General features: G+C 40.4%; 1 protein-coding gene across 2 annotated transcripts in view; it reads left to right on the plus strand.

Moving 5' to 3' along the window:
• The window catches only part of PTPRG (protein tyrosine phosphatase receptor type G), a 776,809-nt gene that overhangs the window by 546,157 nt on the left and 214,057 nt on the right, over positions 1–16,595 (plus strand). For both annotated transcript variants that reach the window (XM_082265202.1, XM_082265201.1), the window contains exons 9-11: positions 23–207; positions 8,531–8,639; positions 12,569–12,618. In XM_082265202.1, coding sequence (XP_082121328.1) covers positions 23–207; positions 8,531–8,639; positions 12,569–12,618 — 344 coding nt within the window. The remainder of the gene's footprint in view (positions 1–22; positions 208–8,530; positions 8,640–12,568; positions 12,619–16,595) is intronic.

Here is a 16,595-nt window from a genome sequence, read left to right on the forward strand (position 1 = left end):
CTTCTTGTGTTTTGTGTTCCAGTCTGCAGCACCCCACCTGTCAACATGAAAGTGCAACCGGTAAATAAGACAGCTTTGTTGGTGACCTGGAACCAGCCTGACATTATCTACCACCCACCCATCATGAATTACATGGTGTCCTACAGCTGGACCAAGAATGAGGAGGCGAAGGAGAAAACGTATACAAAGGACAGCGATAAAGAACTGGTAAGGGTCCAGGTTTAAAATAGTCACTAATTAGGGCTGTTGGAAAAACTGTGAATGTTTTTTTTTTTTTTTATGTGCCAGTCACAAGTTTTGTGTTTATTTTTTTTTTTTTTATTTATTTAGAACTGAATTAAAAGTAAATGTGAAGAGTGTAAGGGCGCTGATAAATGTTGACTATTGAATAACTAAAACCAATGTGTGTCAAATAATGGTGTGATAAGCACAATATATTCAATAAATTGCTAATAAAATACAGCCTTGTGCGATAAATCTGGTCTCAATAAAACCATTAAAATATAATCACAATAGACATAGCAAAATATGTGCAATGATAAAACGGTATAGTGAAGTGACTGTGCAGTACCAGTGCTTAAACAGGTTATTGCATGGCAAATAAGCAATATAAAGTGCAAAGTGCAAAATTCAAGTGGAGTAAAATTATGATACAAAAAAAATGCACTGGTTGAAAGTATTAGTGCAAAATACACAATGCCAGAGTAACTTGTGATCATATGCTGGTGCCTATAGGTGGCTAGTGCAGTTGATCAATATTAAAGTGACTTTCTAGCATGCAAGGGGTCACTCAAGTGACATTTCAGTCCATATAGTGAAATATCTGAAATAGATAAACATAATATCCAAGTGGGGATATAGAATATCCGGGTGTTTCCAGCGCATGATCCTTTGTGAGCTAGGTGACCATATTAAATGCTCATTAGAGGTAGGTGGGGTCACACAGTTTTGGTATATAGAGGTATGGCCACTCCTTCTGCTTCCTCAATTGGTGTATCTAGATCTTATACTTGGAAATCCCTTAGGGCTTCAGGGAGTTAATGCTTCACTTAATTCCTCCAGTATACAGAATTCCTGGTTCAGTATCTCCAAAAGGGGGATCTATAGACCGGTGTCTCAGTTTGGAAGTATAAGAGACAGGAAGCCAGAGATAGTATAATACCGTTTTATTCAAGTATGAAAAAAACAAGTTAAAAATGGATCCTTACATTTGGTGGTGCTATCCAAGCACAGATAAGAAGGCTCGATATATACTGTGTGAAAGCCGCTAGATCTGCCTGCCGACAGGAACGTTTTTAGGGCTTCACAATAACCGGTGATGTAGCGGCGGTCAGCGTGCGTTCCACCAATACCCGGATGTGACGTCGTAGGGTCAGGAAATGAAGCTTAGACCACTTGCTGTTTTCCTCCTGATAACCCCAGGACCTGAAAGATGACTGTACACCCCAAGAAGACGTGTGTCCCTCTTCCTTGACAAACTATATTCTGTATAATCTCCTATCCCTGCCCTTTAGCTCTCTTTTACAGTACAGTTTTAAACTGGCCATTATAGGGCTTCTGCTCCTACTTGTAGCCTACTACCTTGTGGCTGTAAGTAGTAAATAACAAGAAAAAAATCGTATATATACACCTCATTTTAAAACCTAAATACCTAAAATGATACATTTAAACACAATGCACCTTCACTTTAGAGCCATTAAATCTGGTTGTAAAAATCTAGGCCAGCAAGTACAAAAACGGGAGGATGATCTCAAACATAACTTTCAGGTAGGTTGTACAATAACCACACAGAGCTATTTGCTTACTGAAAAAAAAATGCACACAATAGTTTCTCTTTTTAATAAAGCTTTGACCAGTTAGAGAAAAAAACATGACATAGCAGAATTGCTTTCAAATGCAAATATAATTTCACTTCTGCACACTATTTTAAGATTTCTACAGTTCAGCATTCTCAACACCGGCTTTACCCTTGCAAGGAATCAAAGTGAGACTTGCAGGTTTCGGAGCGATTCATTTACTGTTAATCTGGAGAGGCCAGTAACATAATGAAATCTGTAATTGTGTATGTACATGAAAAATGCCAGCTGGCACAATACCATTCCTAATGACTTCCTACTTTGTTAGATTTTTTTTTTTATTTTTAGAGCGTGCCATCCTTTGGGCTGCTCCATAAGTTATAAAATAACACTAGCAGATAAAGATTACTTCCCTTCATTTCCATTTATATTCTATCTGCCCCCACTAGACCTTGTTATCTGGGTCACGTAAGGGAGGTGCTCTGGTTCACAAAGCTGGAGAAGAATTAGCTGAAAGTCTCAGAAGGTTACAATGTTCCCGAACCCTCTTCTTTGTCAGGATTTGACAGACTCCAGGAACATCAGAGGGGAACAAGAAGTACAATAACTAATTAGCAAAAGCAACTTGACCAGAGTTTCATCTTCTCAATTAAAGAAATATTTCTGATAGTCCTAATCTACCCATAGTGAAGTACACATTAAGTTGTACAACCTGCCACTAAAGAGACCCGTGAGCTGTCATTGCTGACCTCCTGATGAAAATGCTGGTTGCTCGGCAATTGTGATCCTCTGATTTCAATACTTTCAGATTCTCTGGCTCAGAGCAAGTATGCAGATCAGCAAACTTGGAAAAAAGCCAGAGGTTTGTATCTGTCAAAAGTGTTGACGCGAGACCATCAGCATGACCACCAGTCAAAAAGCATTGACAGGGCAAAGGTCAGCAGTTGGCAGCTCCTGTTTCCCCTCATAACAGGTTTACATTATTGTGTGAATTTTATAAATTAGAATGTGTTTTCACGATAGGTGTGATAAAGTAAAGTATAACACAGTTTTATGAGATGGTTCTGGACACCTTTTTATAGCAAAAAAAAAAAATGTGTAGGCAAAAGGCTCACCATCTGTCATACCTCCAATTATGCAGACTACTAAGAACTTGTAAGCAGGAGATACATTTATGGACGCCGGCAATTGTTAACATCCCAAAACAAAAAGTACAATATACAGGCTACTAAAATTTTTTAACCATGAGCGTTCCTAAACTAGCATTTTAAATTTAGCAATGCAGTAATTTAGCGGACTCCACGTTTGGAGCAGCATAAACATTTTTAATGAATGTTCACCTGATTTACATGAGGTCCCCTTCACTGCTCCTCGCTCCTGCTTATGAAAAAGAAAGTGCTGACATGTATCTATAACCTCAATTGCATCACCTTCCTCCTGATCAATTCAGGTTACAACCAATATTGGGAATTGTATGTGTCACCACTCACCACAGTAAAAAAAAAAAATAAAAACAGGGTATACAGCGCTTGACACAGTAATCTCAGCAAAAGCTTAAGATAAAGGTGAGTCCATACAAGCTATATGTAATTCCATAAATCACTTAGTAATGAAAGTCCATATAGAAAAAAGGAGTCCAAGAGGAATTCCCGCAGACCAGGTGGTAATTATAGAGATAAAGCCTCCACCAAACACCAATAAGTGTGGCCTCTTACCAGAGTTGAATGATCCCCATTACATGGATCTCAGCACGCCTTACAGGAAATCCTTATGACCCCCAATGGATACACAGATGAAAAGGTCTTCTCCAACAGGTTACAGCCTTAATGATCTTAAAATGTACTTCTTCCTCTGCTGCCACTTCCAGCTACGTCTCCTCTCTTCTTCCTTCGACTCGCCTCTGAAATTCCACACCACAGGATAACACTGTGGACACTCAAGTATACCTGTGCCTCGTCCTATCATATAAAAGAGACTGGAAAGGGCGATTCAATGGACTTTGTTGGCACGGGACACAATGTCATAAAATTTCTGTACTTTTATTCAAAAACATTAAAAGAATAATAATGCAAACATGCACAAAGCATTGTTAAAAACTATAATCTGATAACCATTACAAGTGAATCCCACCCTACCACACATTTCAGAGTATAAGGTACAACCCAAAAAGGAACCGTATGTTCTCGATAGAGAGCTATATGATAGGAATTGGTTTGATGGTATATTCCAACGGTGGCGGTGGGTTCACTTATACAGGATAGCGGTCTCTACATGTTTTGCGTTACGGCTTTTTTTCCGGAGAGTATCATTATGTGAAATAATCAAGAAGTCGATGGTGAGATATTTGTTGCAGGATAAAGTAGATAATCCACATACATCAAAACTTGATATTATGTTACAGCAGTGGGTCAGCATGTGTCTACATCCCAGGCCAGGTGGAGGTGGGGGGATATTTAAGGTAAGTTTAATCTTCCAACCAAGGTGCCAATATGAGGATAGATATGTTATATATAGTGTGCGAATAGCAGCAGAAGGTTTAGGCAGGGCACGGGTCCATATATAGAGTCCTAGGTGTTTTCAGGAACATATATGGCAATTCACTGTTTGTCACTGAAAGGTAGAGTTTGTGCACCTTATACAAACGAATGGAACTTATGAAGCTTGCACTAATTAAAGATTACTCCCTCCTGCGGTGGTCGGAGTGGGAAAAACCTCATGGATAACCAGCCAAACGTCTAATCCTCCATCATATGCAAGTGTCCTTCCTCATACTGGGGCGAAATATCCCCCTCTGTGGTAGCCAGGATACCTGGCTTCTTGATTAGCTCACATAACGATACTCTCCGGAAGATCGCCATAGCGCAAAACATGTAGAGAACGCTATTGTGTATAAGTGAACATGTTGGAATATACCATCAAACCAATTCCTATCATATAGCTCTCTATCAAGAACATACGGTTCCTTTTTGGGTTGTACCTTATTCTCTGAAATGTGTGGTAGGATGGGATTCACTTGTAATGGTTGTCAGATTATAGTTTTTAACAATGCTTTGTGCATGTTTGCATTATAATTCTTTTAATGTTTTTTGAATAAAAGTACAGAAATTTTATGACATTGTGTTCTGTTGTTGTGCCAACAAAGTCAATTTAATGGCCCTTTCCAGTCAGGTTACAACCAAGGCAAGGTATTGGATCTGTGTTGGATAGAAGCATTGATTAGCTACTCAAGGAAAAGCATCCAATCAGTGGCGTTGACTCCCCCAGATCCCGCCCCTGCTGTGGATCTGAGAGAGCAAGTAACTTGTCACTGGAGATATTTAGACCTGGTTTGGGTAGTCAGCAGCCAAATGGAGGGAGGTGACAAATCTAATTTTGGACTTTAGGTCAACTTTATATAGTTCAATTATTTATACAGAAAGAACAAAAAGATTTGGTTTTAGAAGCTAGGAGAATGATCTTTTTCAGGTTACTAATGCTTTGGTCTGGGTAGGCTGGCCTAGACTTTCCTTTTCATTGATTTGAAGAAGTAGTAGTAGTTTTGTCCAGAGAAGCTCCTGGTTGTCAAAGTTTACACGAGACATCAGCGTTCTTAGATTGCACTGCTTCTCTAGTTTTTTCATCCGATACAGGCCATAACTTGTCTGTGAAAGGTTCTCATTTATCCAGGTATTTCTAGTAGCAGTTAGTCACATTCAACTGGATTTCTTCTGTAGTGTTGAAGATGTTTCATAGCTTATCCAAGCCATTTCTAGAAAAATACTTCCTGGCACTCATTAGAACTGAAGAAGTATATTGGATAAACTATGAAGCGTCTTCAACGTTTGCCAACAAGTCCAGTTGAATGTGACTACTACTAGACAACCCATAACTTGTGTAGATATATATGGGTACAAAACTGCAGTTCCTTACCCAATAGCCCTGCTGTTGTCTACTAAATTATGAAATGTTCTCCTAGAGAGAAAGTTCCTACCCGAAGGACAATCACATGAGCAGAATATAAGATTTCTATAAACAGTTCACACAATATTCCCCCAGCAGTGGTGTTGTGGTTTGAAGAAGTAACATTTGAATATGTTAGATATAGATAAGCATATCTGGCTGCAGATCATACTGACATTAAATTATAAAGTAGCTTGTAATGCAATCCTATTTGTTATCAAATTTACAAAAATTGAGTCTTACCCTAACTTTTTGTACGCAAACCAGTATTTTCTTTTTATGCTTCTAGGCACCAGCTCTCTAACTCCAAAAATAACTAAAAATCTGGAACTAAACCCTCATATACTTTACAGCCAAGGAAGCTGCCATCTTGGCCTCTGTTTTATTTGACGTTCCAATAGTGCTGCACATGTGATCAGTTATGACACCAGTCATTTAATGACTTCACGTTTCGGTTGAGAGCACAACAACTATGTCAGTAATAATTCAGGGCATGCCTTGAATGTAACGGTTTTGGGAAACATTTTAAGCAGAATTAACCTTCATTCTAGCACTGCAGTGTCCCAGAGCTCCCTCAATTGGCTTCTAACTTCAGCATGTTCAATTAAGCTGTGACACTAAAAACTGGAAGCTGTTTGGTATCTCTGCAGAGCTGCACCAAATTTTGCACTCTCCAGTTTTAGTAAATCAGTATCCTGCTATGTCTCTTCTGCAATAAAAATCCTGCCTGTTTGCCATTTATTTAAGTTCTACTTTAAATTAGAGGGTTTAGCTTCACTTGAACAAGTGTGTGGTTTGACAGCAAAGTGACAATATCAAGGATGTAAGGTGGGGGTACACATTTAGCCAGTAGTAAAGCTGCTGGGTTATGGTCTCTAGTACATATTTTGCACTGGGACCCTCCCCATGCTTAGCAAACTACCCCCTCACACCTTACTTGCCTGTCTGTGAATATACTATAATGCTGAGCAGGTTGTGAGTTATGGGGATGTGCTGGATGTCAGAGCTGTCCAGGTATATTACAAAGCAGGCTGCATTGCTTCCAATAAACATTTGGATTATAGATTATGGATCCATGGTGTGCTGTTGATATATGACCCTCTCTATGCTAATACCATTTAACCTGTTGGCAGTTGCTACAGCACCAGACTTGTATAAAGTACTCGAAATTTCTACTTGAGTAAAAGTACAAGTGCTCGATCAAAAAGTGACTTGAGTAGAAGTGGAAGTGCTCGCAGAAAAAGTTACTTAAGTAGAAGTACTAAAGTATTCAACATTTTTTTTACTTAAGTATTGCAAGTAGTTTTTTCAAAAAATTTGCTACTTAAGTACTAAAAGTAAAAAGTACCAGTAGTTTTGAGAAAAAAATTCTACTCAAGTACTGAAAGTAGAAGTACAAGTACTGTGTTATGTAGTTATTAAAGAAAGAAGTCAAAAGTTTGAACATCATATTGGTTTTTATTATTTCAAATGATTTATTCAAATGATTAACCTGTGTTTGGTAGTAGTTTCTTGATGCACTTTAAGCGCTGTAGCACCATTTATTTGTTTGTTTCATATTTTCTTTTTATTGGAAAGATTTGGTATAGCAGCTTTTATTATACACAGCCTTTATTTTCGTATGTGCTGATTTACAAATGACATTATACACATTTTTTTGAGCTTTATGCAACCTGCCATCTACTGTTCTGGCAGTGGTAATTTTTTTAAAAGTAACGAGTAACTATGCAGCACAAAAAAAAAATACTTGAGTAGAAGTATCGAAATCATCGAAAAAATGTAGTGAAGTAAAAGTAGAAGTAGGAGAAAAAAATTCTACTCTAGGAAAGTACAGATACCGCATTTCGGTACTTAAGTACAGTACTTAAGTAGTTCTACTTCGTTACTATACATCTCTGTACTGCACCCCCATGATTCAAGCCTTGTCCAGAAAAGTATGCCATGGGAATATATTAAATGAATGATCAAGCACAGGGGACATAGAAAAGTGCCCCTGTTTCACTCTACTGATCCATCTGGAGCTCTTTGCTTTAGAAGTGTGAGGCATGGAAGGTGGCCTAGGAACCTGCCCAGGTACCCTCAGAGCAGGGTCTAGTCACAGTTGACAGCTGTGACTCCAGTTGTTATTCCACCTTATTTCAAACTTTGAGCAGCTCATCATTTTATACCTAAATTCTTTTCTGTTATTCCAGAGTTCTTCTATATGCTTGAATAAAACACAGAGACAGATAACTCCTGCTGGTTTTAAGTGAAGCATCAATACTTTTTCTCCGGTAACAAAGGACATTTCATTGTTCTGCTTGAAGAGTAAATTGAGAGAGCGAGGGTTGTGCGCCATACTCATTATTTACGGGGGATACTTACGATAGCGCCTTTGGCTTGGGCATGTAGCACCGACACTTCATCGGTTTTATTGCTCAATAAAAAAATAGGCATAAAAGCCACAGAGACAAACAAGTGAAAAAAAAAAATACATAGATTCCAATGGATCTATCATTTATTAGCCTCATAAATATTTTCCGACAGTTCTTTGTGAAGGAGAGCATTATTGAGCTCTGTAAATTGCTTTTTTAATGACATCCATGACCATTTTAAATTAATACCTTGTAGTGTATTTAGGGACTTGGAGGTTTTTGGGAAAGTGTTTTTACGGGGTGTGATGTGAATATATAAATATGAAATCGCATGGAGTGATGAGGAATTTTCTCAGCTGCTGGCATTAAGCTTCATAGGGGAACTTGTCATTCTTGGAATTACTAACTGTCAATGCTTTCTCTTGCTCTGGTCTTCAACAGAAAGCCATTATCAACCACGTGTCACCTGACATTCTCTACCTGTTCAGAGTGCAAGCAGTGTGCCGCAACGACATGCGCAGTGACTTCAGTCAAACAATGCTTTTTGAAGGTAAGTATTGGATTGTATATGTGATCAGAAACAGCAGCTGATTATTGCAATACATTATATATTGTACAGTGTAATAATTTTCTATAAGCGTGTTGTTTTCTGATGTTTTGCCTTTATGATTAAAGGCTCACTGAATTTTTATTTCTGATCCACAAGCTGCCATTGTTGCTACATGCTGATCAAAAAACGTAATGGGAAGTTAATTGAAGAGATCAGTGTGTTTCCCCCACCATGGCCTGTGCAACATTCAGGTTTTAATTTGATCTAGCTATGCTGCTGTAAAAGCTGCACCTTCCCACTAGAGGGAGCTCTTGGGAGTCAGGCTCCTTTATTTGATCTAATGCAGTGCTCCCTCTACTGACTGCTGGGAGAAATATCAGGGCCACAGCAGGATATAAATTGAAGCTGGGATGCTGCAACCGAAGCAGAAGAAACGCACCTCTCTTCAAATAAAATACAGTATAATTTCCTTTTTTTGTGCATCCTGCAGGGACAACAACAAACAGATCTGCACTTAAAGTGGAATAAACCCTTAGTGCATGATAATAAAGTGACCGTGAAGATTTTTTATTTTTAATAACAAAAATGTTTGCTTACAGTTCATCCAGAAAGTATTCACAGCGCTTCACTTTTTACACATTTTATGTTACAGCCTTATTCCAAAATTGATTAAATTCATTATTTTCCTCAAAATTCTACAAACAGTACCCCATAATAACAGCGTGAAAGAAGATTATATTTGCTCAATACTTTGTTGAAGCCCCTTTGGCACCAATTACAGCCTCCAATCTTTTTAAATATGATGCTACAAGCTTGGCACACCTATTTTTTGGCAGTTTCTCCCATTCTTTTTTGCAGGACCTCTCAAGCTCCATCAGGTTGGATGGGTAGCGTCGTTGCACAGCCATTTCTCTCTCGGGGATGTTCAATCAGGTTCAAGTCTAGGCTCTGGCTGGGCCACTCAAGGACATTCACAGAGTTGTCCTGTAGCCACTCATTTGTTATCTTGGCTGTGTGCTTAGGGTCGTTTCCCTGTAGGGGGATGAATGTTCGCCCCAGTCTGAGGTCAAGAGCAACAAGAAAATAACAAGAGAAGGGCGCACCGACCTTGTGCATTACCTCTTAAAAGTTTATTAAAATCAAAGAAGGGTAGCATACAATATACTCACAAAAGTAGGCTATGAACAAGCATATAGGTAATGGGCACCACTCGCTTCCAGGACACTTCTCTACTACTGGATAGCGATAGTAATGGGGTCCTCAAAACCTCAGGCCTGATTGGTGGAGTGCTGCAGAGATTGTTGTTCTTCTGGAAGGTTCTCGTCTCTCCACAGAGAAATGCTGGGGGCTCTGTAAGAGTGACCATCAGGTTCTTGGTCACCTCCCTGACTAAAGCCCTTCTCTCCCTATCGCTCAGTTTGGCCAGGGGTCTGCTCTAGGAAGAGCCCTGGTGGTTCCAAATTTCTTCCTTTTTTTTAGATGATGGAGGCCACTGTGCTCATTGGGAGCGTCAATGCTGCAGACATTTTTCTGTACCCTTCCCCAGATCTGTACAATCCTGTCTCGGAGGTCTACAGGCAATTCCTTGAACTTCATGTCTTGGTTTGTGCTCTGATATGCACTGTTAACTGTGGGACCTTATGTAGACAGGTGTGCGCCTTTCCAAATCATGTCCAATCAACTGAATTTACTACAGGTGGAATCCAATCAAGTTGTAGAAACATCTCAAAGATGATCAGTGGAAACAGGATGCACCTGACCTCAATTGTGTCATGTTAGGCTGTCATGGTAAAGGCTGTGAATACTTATGTACATGGGATTTTTTTTATTTTTAATAAATTTGCAAAGATTTCAAACAAACTTTTTTTCACATTGTCATTATGGGGTATTTGTAGAATTTTGAGAAAAATAATGAATTTAATCCATTCTGGAATAAGGCTGTAACATAGCAAAATGTGGAAAAAGCGAAGCGCTGTGAATACTTTCCGGAAGCACTGTACCTGCTCCATGCAATGGTTTTGCAGAGAGCAGCCCAGATCCTCCTCTTCTGGGGTTTCCCCACCAGTGCTCTTGACTCCTCCTCTTCTCCGTGTGCCCTCTTGTTTTGGGGGCACACGTGGGATAGATCCCAAGCTGGGCTGTGCACGTCTTTAGACATACCTGATGAAAGGCTGACAACACAATTGGGGGGGGGGGGGGGCAATTATCACCGCATAAGAGGTGCTTAAAAGCTGCAGATTCATGAAAATTGAAAATCTTGTCTTTTTGAATTGGCATTAACATTTTAGCTTATATTTGGTTTTAGTGATTTCCCCTTTAAAGTGGTTGTAAACCTCAGACATGAAATATGAACAAAGCATATGCCTCTAATTTGTGTACTCGTCTCAATTGAGAGCACTATGTGTCCTTTATGTCCGCTGCTTTGTTCCTCTGCTATCTGTATGAATCACTTCTGACAGGTTTTCCTGAAACCAAGAGAAAAATAGTGATGATGGACCTCCAGCTGATTGACAGCCTAAGCTCTGTTCCTGTGTGAAGGTGGGGGAGGGGGTCCCTTTTCTTACCTTACCTTCCCTCCCCCTCCAATCGGCTCTCAGAACTTTCCTCACAAAGTGTAACTTCAGCTCTCTGCCCCCTTCTTTTCTGAACTCTGACAAGCTTCTAAATTCTGGACTTTGAACAGATGTAGAGAAGAGAAGACTACAGATAAACAGATGCAACTTATGTAGGAGGATTTGTTTCATCTCTGTGTATCACCTGAGGATAGTTCCTATACTGGGTATATGTAAGGGTTTACAACTTAGTCATCCTTTAAAAAGAAAACTCTGCAAAGGCATGCCACTGAGCAGGTAATTCCATTCTTACTTGTTCCTCCTTTATAGAGAACGAGTGTTTATTATCAACGACCCTAGCCATCTACAAGTCAGTTTCATTTATTTTCTCCTTTGCAGTACCGTCGGCAACTTTTGAAATCTAAGAAATAAGCTGTCAGGCATCAAATAGGCGCCCTGTATTTTGTAATTAAGATATGCAAAAATAAATTAACTTTGTGTTTGACAACGTGTGAACGGTTAGTGGCAAAACATGGGATTGGCAGGCGTCTGCAGCAGAAATGACAGGCCTGGCATTGTTACTCAAAAATACTAAATTAAGCAAATATTTACTGGATACTTTGTAGAGTGGAAAAAAAGTTGATGTTTTCATGGATGGTAAACCTGAAAATTAATCTGGATAGACGTTGCCTGCTGACAGCCCCTACAGAGGAGTAATGGAGCGGTAGCTGCTGAACTTGCAAGTCTTCACATACGATCCTAAATCAATCTGTTAAGCTTAATTAGTGCATCTGTTGTTGGCTCCGGAGAGGTCCAGAGCTATAGAACGTTACTTACCCCAAGCACTCGAACATTCTTTACCGGTGACCCAACCACAGTAGAGAACACCAGTGGAGCTGAGCTTCTAAGGGCCTTCATTAATATGAGAAGCCTTCATGGAGATGTCTTATAAATCCACACTTTCCAGTTTTCTTTAATAGATCTCAGTGCTAAGAGTTTTAAATTTTAATTCAAATTGGATATCGTGTCAAAACTTTTTTTTTAGTTTACACCCAAACAGGAAAGGGTCAGGTTTTCATTGCTTCCTGTGTCCTTGCTGGAACCATGTGCCCTGGTCGCTGGGACAGGAAGTGAGTAGAAATTATTAAAAACAAGAGGGAGTGTGTAGCTTTTACTTACTGTGCCAAAACATAAGAATAAATTGCAGCTCATTTTTCTTGGCCTCGATAAGCATAGAATATTTTTGGAGAAAATTGTTCTGCTTAGAAATGAGGTAGTCAGAACATGCGGTACTTTTGAAAGGCGAGCATGTGACTGTTTTGTAATTTTATAGTTCAATGTACTAATTGCTGCTTGCTTTTTTTTTTTTTTTTTCAGCCAATACAACTCGTATATTTGAAGGAACAAGGATAGTGAAAACAGGAGTGGTAAGTACACAAGATGGGCCAAGGTCTAAGCAGTGCTAAGTCAATACCATTGTTCAGTTAAAATGTAAAGTGTATGTAAACCCAAAAACAAACAAAACCGTTCTGGTAGTATACCCTCTGTAAACTTTTATTTTTCCCAATTTACATTTTTGATCCTGTTGCCCTGTTGGGTTGTCACCCTATGATAAAAAAAGTCACCTAGGGTCACCTTGTTGACAAAGTCCATGCCAATGCAGGAGCAGCATTATGTCCCTCGAGAACATGGACCACTGCATGGGTAGTGTAAGCAAAGAACGTTACACTCCCGAACGGAGTGTGAATGGAAATGTCAAACGCCCTCAGCCAGCGTTGCTCCACAAACCACGCCCGCTGACATGCCATGCCCACCGGGGGGCTCGGTCACAGGGGCATGGTTTGTGAAGCATTGCTGGCTGGGGACATTTGATATCTCCATTTACACTCCAGTCGGGAGTGTGACGTTCTTTGTTTACACTGCTGGATAATTGAGCTTACCACTGGCACCCCATTTCTAAGGACCAGGGGGATCGTACCTTGCTTAGCTTGGCGCTCCAAGTACTGGACCACTGGATGGCTGTTTGCTGGCAGGTTTGTTCAACCAGTCTATTGCACAGTCCTCAGCTTCTGTAGAGACCATCTCTAATATGTCCACACTGTGAAGTCAACACAGAGCCTGGGGGTCATATACTTTAGAAAATAAGTGATCTTAAATACTTTAGCTAATAAGTGATCTTATTAAAAAGCATTTTACATTCTTTCAGTGTGGTAAAAAGATTTCTGTGTATTGCTAGATATGTTTTATACTGTAGGCTGGCATTGTGCAGCTGGTAAGGGGGCCGGACATATCCACAGCAACCTATTTAAATAAAATACAATAATATGGCCCCAATATTACACAGTTATTGCCTGAACTATCGAAATCTTCATTGGTGTGGGTTGCTTTCATTCCTAATTCTATGTGTAAGACTCTAAGTCCCCGTTCACACTGGGGCGACCTGGTTGCCTCACAGGTCGCCGTAGGTCGCCTGCCATACAGAAGCTATGGACCCGTTCTAATAGGAGCGACACAAGTCGCTCCGACTTAGAAAAAGGGTCCAGGGCTTCTTTGGGGCGACCCGGAGCAACCTGCATAGTCCGTGCCGGCCGCTCCGAGGTCGCGGGGCGAGCAGCGCGCCGTGACCTGTGAGGTCGCCCGGCAAAGTCGGGTCGCTGCAATGTGAACGGAGCCTAAGGGTTGTATCTTTGTCTAAAATTATATTGTGGTTATATTTTGTGGTCATTTTAAATGTAAACAACGACCTCTGAAATTTTACTTTAATTCAGCCAGAATCTGCAATGAGTGCCCATTAAACAGTTTTTAAATCTGCTTTCTTGACTGATGGCTGACATTTAAAACTGTTTAAGAAGCATGGAAAAGGAGACAGGACATCTCCTACCAAGTGTAAGGTTGCATATTAATGGTGATCATTGCTATGTGCTGCTGCTGTACTGATGTCACTCTCTGGCCTGTGGACTGAATTGTGTCAGTCCTGCCCATTTGACTGTTGCTAAATTACTGAATTTCTTCCCCTATCCTCATCTGCTCAACATGGGGACTAATTTTTCTGTAGTCGAAGATAAGATCTGTGCAGTATAAAGCAATAGCACTGCTCCAGACTTGCTCCTTCTGCCATCCATGGACAGTCAGGCCTGGTTCATTCTGATGCGATTTCAGATGCGACTTGGGTCATACTGAGTCACATGACAATGGAAATAAAATTGCTTCCAACAGTGCCTGTTCACATCAATGCAGCACAGCTGCGATGGGACTTTAAGGAAGGGTCCTGTGCTACTTTTGTGCAATACAGTGTGATATTGTGGTCCTAAGACCTCAATGGATGTGCATCAACATCACATCTACATGCATTGTTGATGCGTTTTTATGTGCGATTTGTGATTGTTGTTAGGAGCCTGGGGGCACCCTCTGGTGTGGTAACAACCAGTGACTCATCCCTGCTGCCAGCATCGGTTGTTAAGGAGCCAGCACCCGCTGGTGTCCTAACAACAATGAGTCATCCCTGCTCATTGTTGTTAAAAAAAAAAAAAAAAGATCCTTCGGGTCTGGTATGGATTTTGAAGGAGACAGCAGGGATGAGTCACTGGTAGTTAGGGTACCGGCTCCTGTAGCCCGTCTTCACTCACTATTAAGGTATAAAGTATAATGAAAGCCACACTCCATTATTGGCTCCTCTTGGTATTATTATTCAGTCATTCAACAGGCATTGCATACACAGATATCTCCACTAAACGACCACACTTCGTAATTGTGTTTCACTGCATTTGGCTTGTTCAACTGGCTTGTTATTCCTGTGAGCAAGCCAGTTGTGGTCAACCACATTTGGGAATTGTGGTCATTGGGTGGAGATATCTGTGTATGCAATGCTTTATGGATGACTGAATAAATAAAAACCCAAGAGGAGCTCATTTTGGAGTGCGGCTTTCATTATACTTCATTTCTTAACTAGAAAGTCTAAATGCACTCTTTGAGATGATAACTCCGGAAGTGTGCTCAGGACAGCCCTACATTTCTGACATGACCAACAGATATGTTTTTGGACTTTTTTACAGATATAACAAAACACTTTTAATATTTCACTATATTTAACAGACCAAAAGGGGTCGAGTATAAGAAGTTTACTGTTGGCATTTACATAAAGCCAGCAAATAAAACCATTAAACAATCTTCAGTTCAATCAGGGCTCAGAGTATTCCGTATCCCTGGTCATTACTGCTTAGTAGTCAGTGGCTCACAGCACTGGGCTGTATCTGTTTATTTTATCTATTTTGTGGTGATGTGAAAAGAATATCGATATGGCAAGTTCCACCGTGCTTGCTATGCTTCACAGATATGACACCAACTCATTTGGAATACCTACCATGCCACCCATAATGTTCTCCAACAGTACCTTTCTGTAAGTGGTCTCCCTATTGAGCAGTGATGGCAAACCTTGGCATCCCAGATGTTTTGGAACTACATTTCCCATGATGCTCATGCATTCTGCAGTGTGTTGGAGCATCATGGGAAATGTAGTTCCAAAACATCTGGGATGCCAAGGTTTGCCATCGCTGCTATAGAGTGACTTCACCTAAAATGGTTTGGTTCAGTTTGCTCCTACCTTCCTAATAATGTGTTAGGATGGATTCCCACTACTCGCTGAGAAAGACATTCATTTTCCCCCCACGGGTAAGGACTGCAGCTGCTGGCAAAGGGGGGCTTTTTCCTCCCCCCTCCCCCCCTAGACATTATTGGATTGTCACAAAGTAACATTCCATTCATTTCTGTGCATGGCTGCTCAGCTGCATAAAAATGCAGGGTTGCACAGAGACCCGAACAGCGGTGCAGGAAAAATCCAGCCGTGTTTCACTTTTCCGCACTGCTCCACCCCACAACTGTCATTTGCGAGACAGGGCACACAGAAAACCATTATTTTCTGTGAGCCCTTGCGGAAAGCTGCATTTTTCTTAAGCAGAAAAAATCAGATACCAGCCCTTACTCTAAGTGAGGCTAGCTTTTTGTTTCTCCGTAAACCTATACAGTGATTTCAACAGAGGGTGCCTGTCACCCTGTACCTATGACAAGCATCTCGGCTGTTTGGGCTGGCTTAGTACCATAGAGATGGAAGGTATTCCTGCAGGGCTGGATAACAGAAAAAAAAAATCAATGGAGGACCAATTCTTGCACTAATCTATAGAAAAACTGAGAAATCCTTCATAACTAGTAGTATTTTATTCTTCATGGCTGGAGCAGTTCTTTTCAGAAGAGTTAATTTTTTTTATTTGTTAATGCTGCTTTGCTTGGCTTGGCTGACCACTGTGAAATGACAATGGTCTCCAGAGTCCTTTAACAACCCTTGATCCCTTTCCGGGGAAACGGCCATTAATAACGAGCCATAGTCATGCTTAAAATAATACTAAACACA

The sequence above is a fragment of the Pelophylax lessonae genome (assembly GCF_965119305.1).
Source record: "Pelophylax lessonae genome assembly, chromosome: 8".
Lineage (NCBI taxonomy): Eukaryota > Metazoa > Chordata > Amphibia > Anura > Ranidae > Pelophylax > Pelophylax lessonae.